Source organism: Gigantopelta aegis, chromosome 10 (genome assembly GCF_016097555.1).
Source record: "Gigantopelta aegis isolate Gae_Host chromosome 10, Gae_host_genome, whole genome shotgun sequence".
NCBI lineage: Eukaryota > Metazoa > Mollusca > Gastropoda > Neomphalida > Peltospiridae > Gigantopelta > Gigantopelta aegis.
Genome location: NC_054708.1, coordinates 72,793,399 through 72,807,259, shown reverse-complemented (window position 1 = coordinate 72,807,259; position 13,861 = coordinate 72,793,399). Strand labels below are relative to the sequence as shown.

Here is a 13,861-nt window from a genome sequence, read left to right as displayed (position 1 = left end):
AAGCACAGTAAACACATGGGCCGAGTCGAATCGTTGGCAGTCGATACTCCAGCACCGTACGAGCAACAGTTCGCCTCGATTCTCTGGCTATTCCTTTCTCAGCCATCACCATGCCTCCTCCAATACCAGAACAGCTTACTAAATATGAGAAGGTGAGTGTTAGTAGTAGTAGTAACATTGGTAGTGTTCACTAAAGTACTGTGTGTGTAGACTGACTGTAGACTGTGGTGTAGAGGCGATGCTATGCGTGTACTGCTAGTTAGGTAGGTACCACATGTTTCGTAGTACTAATACTAGCTGTTATTTTCTACTACGTATCAGTATTTGAAATAGGTTAAATTTGATATGTTTGTATTACGTATTTTAAAATGCTGGGGAAAATTAGCGCCAAATTGTTAACATGTCTGATATCGGTTGTTTAAGTCAGCGGAAATGAACGAAACGAATGAATGAATGAATTCGGACATTGACAGCTACTGGAATAAAATCGGTCACTGGTTAAATACTCCCCCTCCCACTCCCTACCACCATCACCACTATCACCATAACCTCGTCTACTTTTTGTTTTTATAGCCTTCTACGAAATACGTACAGCTAAAGTTAAATAATAATTCTCTAAATGCAGTGAATGTAGCTTTATTTTAATGTTTGACATTTTCTCTACAATGTCAGAGCGGTTCTCTTTCTTGTTCAAACAGTGTAGCATAGCCGAGAGATTTCATTGGTTCAAACGGGGTGTGTGTCCTCCGCACACCTCCAAAAGGTTGAATAAATTATCCTTGAGCCGAACAACACAGCGAAAATCATTAGCATCGTTACACGTGGTTTGACGTTCCAGAAAAAAATGTTCTTCAAATAGCTTGTTGATTTATCATCTTATCACCCCCTCCCTCACCCCGCTCCCCACAAGTTTTCTTTAAGGAAGCACTACATAGATTTTGAAGCATAGGGGAATTACATTTAAAATTTTAAAATATATTAATTATAATATATAAGACTTGAAATATAATAATTAAATTTAAGACTTGAAATATAATAATTAAATTTAAGACTTGAAATATAATAATTGTATTTAAGACAAAAAAAAAAAAAAAAAAAAAAAAAAAAAAATAATTGTAAAACTGACTGCTGTTGGTAATTTGAAAAAAAGAACTTTTTGAAAATAAATACAATTAAATCACAGTTTCTGAAATAGCTGGTTTTGAATATTAGTATTATTTTGAAGGATTACAGATTAATTTTCACTTTTTAAAAAACTTTCATGTCATAAAATTAAAAATAAAAATAAAATATTATTTAAGAATACAAATTAAATTAAAGCTAAAATGTACAGTTATGAAACTAAATGGATTTTTTATTTTTGTGACACCCCTTTTACAACATTCTGGATCCGCCCCTGTGTAATCGACCCAGACAACTATAGCAGTGCCATAGCTATCATTTTCCCCCACGGGGTAACTGGGGCTGGGGAGTGCGAAATATCAACTTAAAATTGCAATCTCGAATACAATTTTAATATTTAAGCATTTAGAATACTTCAAGATGGACTTAGCTTCTAAGGGGCGGGATGTAGCCCAGTGGTAAAGCGTTCGCTTGATGTGCGGTCGGTCTAGGATCGATCCCCGTCAGTGGACCCATTGGGCTATTTCTCGTTCCAGCCAGTGCTCCACAACTGGTGTAACAAAGGCCGTGGTATGTATTATTCTGTCTGCGGGATGGTGCATATAAAAGATCCCTTGCTGCTAATCGAAAAGAGTAGACCATGAAGTGGCGACAGCGGGTTTCCTCTCTCAATATCTGTGTGGTCCTTAACCATATGTCTGACGCCATATAACCGTAAATAAAATGTGTTGAGTGCGAATTTCTTTCTTTCTTTCTTAGCTTCTAAAGTGTAAACTTTTGACTCCATATACAAATAACAATAACTGCCTAAACACGTTTTCAAATGAATGTTGGCTGGCTCCACAAATTATATTCATATATCGATCAACTGGCTGTAAACAGAAACATCCTTATTAGCCCAAATTATCTTATGGAATCGATCTTTAAAACGTTATCAAGCAGATTTAATTTCATCGGTGTTATTGGCAATCCGTTTTCCCAATTAAATAAATTATAATACATATAACTATAAGTTTGTAAAGAAAGCATTTATAGTCGCTCACGTACCGGCCTCGGTGGCGTCGTGGTTAGGCCATCGGTCTACAGGCTGGTAGGTACTGGGTTCGGATCCCAGTCGAGGCATGGAATTTTTAATCCAGATACCGACTCCAAACCCTGAGTGAGTGCTCCGCAAGGCTCAATGGGTAGGTGTAAACCACTTGCATCGACCAGTGATCCATAACTGGTTCAACAAAGACCATGGTTTGTGCTATCCTGCCTGTGGGAAGCGCAAATAAAAGATCCCTTGCTGCTTGTCGTAAAAGAGTAGCCTGTGTGGCGACAGCGGGTTTCCTCTAAAAACAAACAGTGTCAGACTGACCATATGTTTGACGTCCAGTAGCCGATGATAAGATAAAAAATCAATGTGCTCTAGTGGCGTCGTTAAATAAAAAAAAACACTTTTTTTTTAGTCGCTCACGTGCCCATGTTTTGCACCTTTTGTTTGGAACGTGTATTTAGAGAGTAATGTTATTTTGTGTCCACTGCTCGCAGTATGGAATATTGTCCTATGTTGAACCAGTTATGGATCACTGGTCGGTGCAAGTGGTTTACTCAAGGTTTGGAGTCGGTATCTAGATTAGAAATCCCATGCCTCGACTGAGATCCGAACCCAGTACCTACCAGCCTGTAGACCAATGGCCTAACCACTACACCACCGAGGCCGGTTAGAGAGAGAGAGAGAGAGAGAGAGAGAGAGAGAGAGAGAGAGAGAGAGAGAGAGAGAGAGACGTTTGTTCTAACGCACTTTCGTCAGAATAATATTGGATTTGCATCACAATTTGCCATTGGCGTGTTGTAATTGCATGTAATGACGAACCTCTAACCGCTTTCTCTGCAAAATGGTAATCATTTGTTGAAGAGGACGATTCCGTACCATACTTATGCAACATCTCGGAAATGTGTTGTTGTCGGAAACGTGCCAAGTGTTGGTAAAACAACTCACGTCATAAGAAAACATTGCTTAATATTGTATTCGATTACATGGAATCTAAGAATAGTACTCAATGAACTGAATTGGTGTTATCGACAATTTTTACTTGCCCAAGTTTAGCCAAACATAATATGGAAAAATGTTGTCTTGATACTGAAGTCAATGGCGAGTTAGTTAAAATCTGAATGATAAAACTTTTGGAGAGCATAGCAAGTTCAGTTCAAAATGGCTGATTGCACACATTTTCATTTAAATACGGATGAAGGGAAACCATGATTAATGACTGGTATTTGGTGGATACAGCCATTGATGTAAATATCAGTTCCTCGAATTAACAATGGCAGATCTTCATAAAAATAGTAGTATTTTATTCACAAAAGGTTGAATATCCAGGTCATGTGTCAACCACTTCTATGTTATGGTTGGTCGCCGTTGCATTGAAAGTCATTTATATGTAGGTGAAGGTCATATTCAGAGATAGTATTTTGTCAATTGTAAAGAGGAAATTTTCCACACTGTTAATGAATACATAGTTTAAAAATTGATGGACTAAGAAAGCAAACAGATAGTGTGCAGGGAGACTAGTGTACTGTGAAGAGCAATTGGGGGCGTGGGGGGGGGGGGGGGGGGGGGGGGGGTCCAGAAAATTTATCGAAGAAAAAAAATCACTTGGAGCGGGGTGTGGGGGGGGGGGATAAGGATTCGACCTGGATATTTATTTCAATAAGGGCATCTGCTAAAAAAAAAAATTACTGACAAAATCATACACTGGTAAGGTAATATAACAACACGTACATAACGAGAAAGCATAAAAGAGGAGAGAAAAAAAGAGAGGGGGCGGGGGCAAAAGAGAAAATGATATTTAAAAAATAGAAAAAAGATAGGTAAGATTATTGAACAGAAGAATTCAAAAATAATTAGAGATATCAGATAGGGACAAAGGGACAGAGAGAAAAAGAGAGAGGTGGGAGGGGAGAGGAGATGGAGAGGAGAGAGAGAGAGGAGAGGAGGATAAGAAAACAAATTGAAGAGTAAATAAATGAAAGTAGGGATATATTATATTAAAAGAGAAGTAGGGAGAGAGAGAGAGAGAGAGAGAGCTATTGGGTGTCAAAGAGAGAGAGAGAGGAATAAGAAAACAAATTGTAAAGAAGTGCAAAAATACAAAAATGAATTTTACGGGATATATTATATTAAAAGAGAAGTAAAACCCCTGCACCACGGTGAGGTTAAAAAGCTATGAAAAGAGTTGAAGGTTAATTAGTAACAAACGTGAGAGAAATAAAGAAATTTGGATAAGAGGTCATAATGAATGAAAGATAAATGTGATGGGTGCACAAAAAATAAAATTATAGTGGGAATGTGAGGGGCCTGCTTTATATTATGAGAGGGGGGGGGGGGTTCACCCCTGTGAGTAAATCACCCACACTGTTGTGGAACGATTTAATACATGATTAAAGCAAACTGATGAAATATTAATGATGCTAAACAAAGAAACGAATTTATAGTGAGAGATGTTTCAATAACGGTCTCTGGTGTACTTTTGAAATTGTAATATATTAAATATAAGATTTTAAAAGTCATGAAAAAAATTCTGTCTTTTAAAAATAACTCAAAAGTATCGAGTATTTTAATTCTTAGTTATGGAGTTTTCCCAACACTTGTATCTGACGTTCTTATTAGATTAATCAGACAGACACCCTTTTCTAAGGGGGTGGGACGTAGCCCAGTGGTAAAGCGCTCGCTCGATACGCGGTCGGTCTGGAATCGATCCCCGTCGGTGGACCCATTGGGCTATTTCTCGTTTCAGCCAGTGCACTACGACTGGTATGGCCGTGGTATGTACTACCCTGTCTGTGGGATGGTTCTTATAAAATATCTATTACTGCTAATCGAAAAAAGTAGCCCATGAAGTGGCGACATAGGGTTTCGTCTTTCAATATCTGTGTGGTCCTTTACTATATGTCTGATGCCATATAACCGTAAATAAAATGTGTTTTGTACGTCGTTAAATAAAACATTTCCTTCATTCCAAAGAAACGTATATACAGAATTGCCAATATGATTAAAATTATCTCTACTGGTCTACCTGATAATAGTTTTAGTCCATTGGATCCGAGTTCAATCACATTGACAGAATTGCATTTACCTGAAATACGATCATGAACATTTCAGAATAGGATCGTATAACCAACCATTCTCTTTGATCTTCCAGAGGTGTTCTCACAATTGCACGTGCTATTTACGCTTTAATAAAAAAATTTAAAAATTCCGTAATTTATTGTTTGTAAATTAAACATACATGTACATTCAGCGATTTTATGATTATTTCCCCACTCTCCACCTCTTTGAGTAGATAATAAGTAGTTCACCAATTTACATATTATGTTCTTAGCTTGAATGTATTACTCGATTCGTTTGTAACAGCTTTGGTTGTTGAGTTTATTCGTCTCACAATTAAAGTATTGTTCACTATTTGGCTGTCCAGTGAGTGGGATTATTGATTCCTATCACCGGCCTGGAACGACCATTGGCTCATATTGTCAGTCACTGAGGGGCGTGGGGTAACTCAGTGCTACATAACTCATTGAGTCACAGGATCGATTCTTCTCCGTGGAACCGTTCGAGTTTTCTCCTGTTCCAACCAATATCCTACGACTGGTGTATTGAAAATCGTTGTCTTATCTTGTATGTGGAAACGTGAATGTAAAAGATCCCTTGCTGCTATTCGATAGGGGTAGTCTATGTAGCGGCAGTGAGTTTCTTATCTCATTTCCGTATATTAGACGCCAAATAGCCGTAGTTTATAAATAAGCTTTCAAAGAGTCCATTCCTTATTTGGTCTTGACGTCAAAGAAAAGAATAACTCCCAAGTTGCAACCATTATCATCAGCATGTTAATGTTTGATAATGTTGCTGTTGCTGCAAGTTTGACGGTCTTAGCGGTAATATGGCGCATGTCATGACCATGTTAACACAGTAAATGTATGGCGCGTGTGATGACCATGTTAACACAGTAAATGTTGTGGTATATTGAGACTAGGTTTCGCCAGGGGCGTATTATCGCTGACGGGGGCGGAATCTAGCCCAGTGAGTAACGCGCTGTCGGAGGTCCTTGGGTCGAACAATCGAATCGCTACTTTTAGGCCCAATCTCTGATTGGTTTTTCCCCCCTTCCCAACCAGTGTCCAACGACTGGTACATCAAAGGCCGTGGTATGTGCTGTCCTGTTTGCAGGAAAGTGCTTATTAAAAATCCCTTGCTACTAGTGGAAAACGTTGCGGGTTTCGTTTGAAGTCTATGCGTCAGGATTATCAAATGTTTGACATCAAATAGCTCATAATTAAATCAATGTGCTCTTTAACTTTAGATGGTGGTGGTGAGGGTGATCATCATCATCATTATTAACATCAACAGCATTATCAGATAGACAGACAGTTTATTCAGTATAAAGGTCATAGACCCATAATGCTGTCAGAAAATGTTATACATTTTTTGCGCATATGTGTAGCTAACATTTGGACAGTATACTATAGGTATATATTTCAATATTTAAGTATTTCTTCTTCTTTTTTTTTTGCATATTATAAAGATAAAGACATACATTAAATAATACATCCAAATTTTCTGATGTCATAATATCTATAAAGGTTTGCAATGAATGATTTATTTAATAAATTTAGAAATATAGTGATCTCTTAGTACATCATAACGCTTACATACAAGCAAAATATGGAGTTCATCCTCAATATAGCGTAATACATGATACAGACAATATGGATAGAGTCTTTCAGTGTAGGTTATGTTGTTATATCTTCCTTGGTCAACAGCAAGTCTAAAGTTACTACATCTAAATTTGTATAGATATTATCATTATTATATGGTAATTGGCGTGCTTTTATCAGTTGCTGAACGTTTATATTAAGCTCTCTCCCAAGGAGAGAATACAAGTCGGGAATATTTGACACATATGTTGTCACGACTTTTAACAATGCTGTGTCTGTCCTTAAACCCACAGATTAGTGTTTCAAACGGAGGGCGTCTTCACCAGCTCCGACCACCAAGGCGAATATAATTCACGCTGCTTCATATATATACTGAGAGAAACTAATACAGCAACACTTGGTATTGTAGAACAAATTTCATTGACTAGTAGTGTAGTAATATCTGTTTATAATTCAAAGATATAATGTGTGAATCAATGTCAGTAATGTGGGATTGAGAGTAAGTAATGCGGTTAACGTTCTGACACTAATGGTGAGGTTATTGGTGATAGTCACCCTCTCCTGTCAATCTTTCTGTGTTCCTTCATTTCTGTCCATCAGTATAGGATCATCGAACATTTGTGGAAGCAGATGTATTATAGTCAGTATTAGGTCACTGTGCTTTAAGGTTCACGCGACAAAAATATCCGGCGTAGGGACAATCTTATCCGGTTAATATCGATATTTTACAAGGTGCCTGACAATAGCATCAAACATGTACGGCCTTACCGGCAGTGTATGACAGTCTCGGGTAGGGTCTCCACGAGTACTCGCCATCGAGTACTCGGGCACGGGCCGAGTCTACGAAAACTCGAGTTCGTTCGTCATTAAAGGGACAGACCCTAGTTTTTAAACACTAAGGCATATTTTTTCACGATTAGAGCCGTTTATGATCATTGAAATCAAACATTACTTATATTTTATTGTTTAGATTATCTATTTCCGTACAACCGAAGTGTTTCTGGTCATCCTGTTGTTTCTAATACAACAAAATGCATGTTTTATATTTTTTAAAAACGCGCGTGCGTCTGAGAAGTAACGGTTATTGATTCGAGTTCTAGTCTATTTTTTTAAGGATATTTCCCAGTTTTAACGTCACAGACTAGATGATGATGAGACTAAAGAATAAAATAAACTAGCATTATGCATCTTAATCCCAGCGTGCCATTGTATTGCATTCCACCGGTTCGACTCATGGCCCTATAACGTCACCTGCACCAAGCTGCTTGACATATGGCAAAATGACGTAAAAACAATTAATTAAATGAGAGTGCTCTTCCTTGCACGGGTACTCGAGTCCTGTGAATGGACTCCAGTCTTGTTAGACTCGACCTGTACCCGAGTACTAAAGTACTCGTGGAGACTCTAGTCACAACCTCTAGTAGTGGTCACACCTCCATGGGTGTGTGTGTGTGTGTGGGGGGGGGGGGGGGGGGGGTAAGCTATGGTTTACTCCTAATTTAGTACAAAAAATTTCATTTTCGTTCTCGAATTTTGGGGTCAGGGGTCAGGCCCCCGCCCCTCTCTGCCCAACCCGTTTCCTACGGGCCTGAGTCTTGTTAATTTTGGTTGGAATACTCGAGTATTGACTATATTACTAGATATATGTTTTTTCTACCCTTGCTGCCTTAGATTTGAACAAAAGAAGAAGTGTTCTTTAAGAGCAACTGATTCTGTTGCAATTGTTAATCTGTTTCACATCGATGCAAAACATGACATACAAAAGTAAAGATAGAATTACCGGTGCAGCTACACTTTGTCAAACCGCCAAATACTGATACACATTTCCATACTGCGCGTTATTCCGCGAGAAATTCTTTGCTACCTGCCAATGACAGGATCGTGTTTGGTTTCCAGCTACCTGTTTCCTGGAGCACCAGTGTGAACACGTAATCATATACATCGTACACATTCCAAACTAATTTTGGTGAGCTGTATTGCTTTGGTAACCTAAACAATTATAAATATTTTAAGTTTTAGATTTATATACTTTATTTCAATGTTCAATGAACCCATAGGCGTACGGGCTTCCATTTGTGTAAGGGTCGGGTGTGGGTAGGGGTGGGAGACTGATTTTTGCCCGAATTAAACAAAAATGCTTGAATGGTTATATTGGGTTGGAAACAAATCATTACGCATTTTTACATGGATTACAACTAATATTGTTGGTAGAAAGATGGAAATACGTGATAAAAAGGTTTCAAGCAAGCTCATATTGCCCGAATATTTCTATCTTTTTTGCCCGAATTTGATGATTTGCCCTCTGTCTCGTACGCTTATGAATGTACCAACATGAATCAGCTGGTAAAACGAGCACCCCAGTAAAAGTGTTAAGTTTTAGTATTACCCCGGACACATGCACATAAAACACGTATGCACGCACGCGTGTATGCAGACATATACACACACACACACGCACACACACACATATATATATATATATATATATATATATATATATATATATATATATATATATATATATATACGTGCATTATCAACGTACACATTCTCAACTTACTTAATAGGAAAAACACCAACTGAAAAAAAAACCCTGCACTGTAGCACTAATCTAGACCGAGTGTATTTAACATTGTCATGCTGACTGTGGGTTCAACAGCCTCAAAACACATTGTGCGCAGCTGGATTCATTTATCCAGTAAGCGGTCTCTACGACATATATATCATTTAGCGACGTAAATGTTACCGCTGTATTTTAACCCCATAAACCCATAGTACTTGTCTCGTGGAGGTCGTTGTCATAATTCACCTCATAAAGGTCACGACCTCGTTTTGCAAGGACATTGTATATGTCTAGCAGACGTGAACAAAGCCGACAATGTGTTAAGACGAATGTGGATGTCTAATATAAATTACTGGTAGTTAGTGCAACTAACCGGCCTCGGTGGTGTAATCGAATATAAGGCTGGTAGGTACTGGGTTCGCAGCCCGGTACCGATTCCCACTCAGAGCGAGTTTTAACGACTCATTGGGTAGGTGTAAGAGCACTACACCCTCTACAACTAACCACAGACAGCACAGATAGCTGAGATGTGTGCCCAGGGAGGCGTGCTTGGATATAAGCACGAAAATAAGTTGAAATGAATGAAAGAAAATGGTACTAGTATGTAATTACAGTTATTTCTCTAGAACATATGGTTATTTTGATACTTGGTCGAGATTGAAAGAGAAGAAACCCCCATTCGCTATATAGGGTACTATACCAAGAAACTACCAAGATTCCCAAAGGCCCATAGGAACATCTAGAGTAGGGCCTGCTTTGGTTCTCTAGCCGTGTGGCACTGGTTGGGACGAGAAAAGCCTTCATCCATGGAGGATGTTCGATCTTATGGCCCATCGCAACATAGACGAGAGAGAGAGAGAGAGAGAGAGAGAGAGAGAGAGAGAGAGAGAGAGAGAGAGAGAGATGTGTTTGTGTGTGTGTGGGGGGGGGGGGGGGCAGATAGATATATATGTACACACAGACGGACGAACGGACAGACAAAGAGGGGAGAGGGACAAACATATGATATATTAGTTAAAGTGTGTTCTGTTCAACGACTCCACTAGAGCACATTGATTTATTAATCGTCGGCTACTGGATATCAAACATTTGGTAATGCTGACACGTAGCCATCAGAGAAAACTCGTTACATTTTCCCATTAGTAGCAAGGGATCTTTTATGTGCACTTTTCCACAGACAGGCTAGCACACACTACAGCCATTGATATACCACTGGGGCATTGAAAAGGATGGAGAAAAACTGGGAATAATGTCCTGATTAAGTCGTGGCAGTTTTTCAAGGATCGCAAGCTTGTTAAAAAATATCAGTGTATCAAAGTACAGCTAAAATATAAAATATTTCAGAATACGGCTAAAATGTTAAAATGTATAAGAATACAACTATAACATCAAATGTATCTGAGTACAACTAAAATATAAAATGTATCGGAATAGAAATTAATGTAAAATGTATCAGAGAACTAAAATGTAGGCGGGATGTAGTTCGCCTGAGGTGTGATGAGTTGCAGGATCAATCACCATTAGTGGATTCCTCACAGGCCGTGGTATGTACTGACCCTTTTGGCACGAGTAGCTGCGGGTTTCCTCTCATTCTATGGAACAAATGTCAGAATAACCATGCATGTTGAACATGTGTGTGTGTGTGTGTGTGTGTGTGTGTGTGTGTGTGTGTGTATGTATAATTTTCTATAATATATGTATAACACTGACTACATCATGCAAAGTTTGCGCAATACGTGTGTTTAAAAATAAACGAAGTATTCGGTAGTGCGACCATCAAAAAGAAGGTTATTTCATACACCGTGTCCAGTAACCGACCTGATGTGTGTCAAACTGACATGTGTTTGTCACCGTCAACTGCCAGAAAATTCGCCACGTCAATCAGCCTGCCAGTTGCTAATTCTATTTTAAGTCTATGGGGATGCGCTGAATTGGTCCATATATTGAAGATTCAACAGTAAAGTTCCAGAAAGCAAATAGTAAATGTTTGAATACTCGTTCACGCGCCCACATCAACCTTGCTATATCCACATTACCACCCCCACCCACCACCCCCCGTTCACACGCCCCGTCAGCATCGCCATGCTAAACAGGCACAGCGGATCACCGGGGGGGGGGGGGGGGGGGTTCGCTACCCCTCAATAATTCGTCATAAAAAATATTATTGGTAGTAAATCTTAAGGCAGAGATGAATTTTACTTGTAGAATGCATGAAATTGGATTTCAGGACATGTAGTTTTAAAAATGTTACCGTGGAGTGTACACCAGAACCCCCTTAGAAACTTTGCTTTGAGCCCTCGATGTCAGTCAGCCCCCTCCCCCCCCCCCCCCCCCCCCCCCCCCGCATCTCTGTCGGCCTCGCCAATGTCTACTTGGCTATCGGATGTCTAACATTTGGTGATTTTGACATATAGTCTTAGATAGAAAACCCAATACATTTTTCAATTAGTAGCAAGGGATTTTTTATTTGCACCATCCCACAGACAGGACAGCACATACACCAACCTTTGATAAATCAGTCGTGGTGCACTGGTTGGAACGAAAAATAGCCTAATGGGGCCCACCGACGGGGATAGATACTAGACCGACTACGCCTTAAGCGAGTTTTTAACCACTGGGCTACATCCCGTCCCATGCAAACATCCTTTTAAAATTCTACATTTCAAAATGAAAACAAAATGTATTATTTTAATAATAAAATGTCATAGTACACCATTCACCTATTGGCCCAGAGCGGCAGAGCCGCATCTAGTTTGAAATAATTGGGGTGGGGAAGGAGGGGGGTGTCGAGAGATCAGTAATGTCTCGAGCTAGACAAACGGACCACCTTTAAACTAAAAAAAAGGGACACTTTTTTCATATACTGTAAATGCCAAATAATAATTTAAAAACCCGCTACATTTCGCAACAATACGCTTACCATTGTTGATTCCGAAATATACTACCTTTGGGGTTACACCCTCACCCCGGGTATGTCAAACCCCATTGCCGCCATCTTTATGGAAAGGATCTAGATAAGCATGTGTGTTACAAGCTATTATACACGTATTGTTGTTATTATTAGCAGTTTTAATCGCCGGAGATAACATCCCCCCTCCCCTGGATTTTATGGGTTTGAAGTGCCCTTTTTGGTTTAAAGTCCCCTGTTTGCCTAGTTGGACAAGACCCAGTACTGAGCCCCGATTGCTTTTAAAGGAACGTGGTAACTTCGGACTTTGGTAACTTCGGCCTAGTAACTTCGGACCCGAGTAATCTCGGCCCCAGGTAATTTCGGACCGGTAATCTCGGCCTCCGTATTAATGAACGCAACTTATATCTGGGTTATACGCAAACGAAACTTTGTTGTTAAACAACCTGATATTATTATTTTAAGATGAGTTTTTTTATTTAATTAAACATTATTATATATTCATTGTACATTTTGTTGTGTATATTTTGTTTATTAACTTTTAAACATTTATTCTGCTCATACCCCGTCCCCTTCTTAATATGGTTTGATTTGGTAGGTGTTCCTGATTTTAATCAGATGTTATGCCCACATTAAGCATGTTTGAATCCTTGGCATATAAGCATTTTAATACCTATCAAACAATCCGAATTTAGCCATTGGTGAAAATGCACTGAGAGGCCATTTAGTGTATGTGAACTGTAATTTAAAAGCCCTGTTTGAATAAAGAAAGAAGAAAGAAAGAAATGTTTTATTTAACGACGCACTCAACACATTTTATTTACTGTTATATGGCGTCAGACATATGGTTAAGGACCACATAGATTTTGAGAGGAAACCCGCTGTCGTCACTACATGGGCTACTCTTCCAATTAGCAGCAAGGTATCTTCCCACAGGCAGGATAGCACAAACCATGGCGTTTGTTGAACCAGTTATGGATCACTGGTCGGTGCAAGTGGTTTACACCTACCCATTGAGCCTTGCGGAGCACTCACTCAGGGTTTGGAGTCGGTATCTGGATTAAAAAACCCATGCCTCGACTGGGATCCGAACCCAGTACCTACCAGCCTGTAGACCGATGGCCTACCACGACGCCACCGAGGCCGATCCCTGTTTGAATATGTCGGCAATACCTGGATCACGAGCGCTGTTTGGCCACCATGATCTTGGAGCGTCTACGGACTCAGTATCCGTACAAATAATGATGTTGAAGGGTGGCACAACAGACTAAATAAACGTGGTCGCCCACATATGCCATTTTATATGCTGATTACCCTGCTTGGTACCCTTGCAAGTTTGATTGGTGAGCGAGTCAAAACTGAAACGTCACCAAGAAAAAAAATACCGGGATCTTCAAAGAAAAATCTTTAAGTACTGGGGAGAATATGTGGAAGGCTCACGTAGTGCGCTGCAGCTTCTACGTTCATGTTCCAAATTAAATGGACCCGTTCAGTAGAATGAGACATGTGGTCTACAATTCTCTGACATCTGTGAACTTTCAGTTTACTTTTAGAAACTGTATGCCTAGATT

General features: G+C 39.4%; 1 protein-coding gene across 1 annotated transcript in view; it reads left to right on the top strand.

Annotated features, from left to right (window-relative positions):
* Nucleotides 1-13,861, top strand: part of LOC121384547 (hexokinase-1-like) — a 34,248-nt gene continuing 20,387 nt past the window's right edge. Inside the window, exon 1 of the mRNA XM_041514983.1 lies at nucleotides 1-152. Coding sequence (XP_041370917.1) covers nucleotides 111-152 — 42 coding nt within the window. The 5' untranslated portion in view covers nucleotides 1-110. The remainder of the gene's footprint in view (nucleotides 153-13,861) is intronic.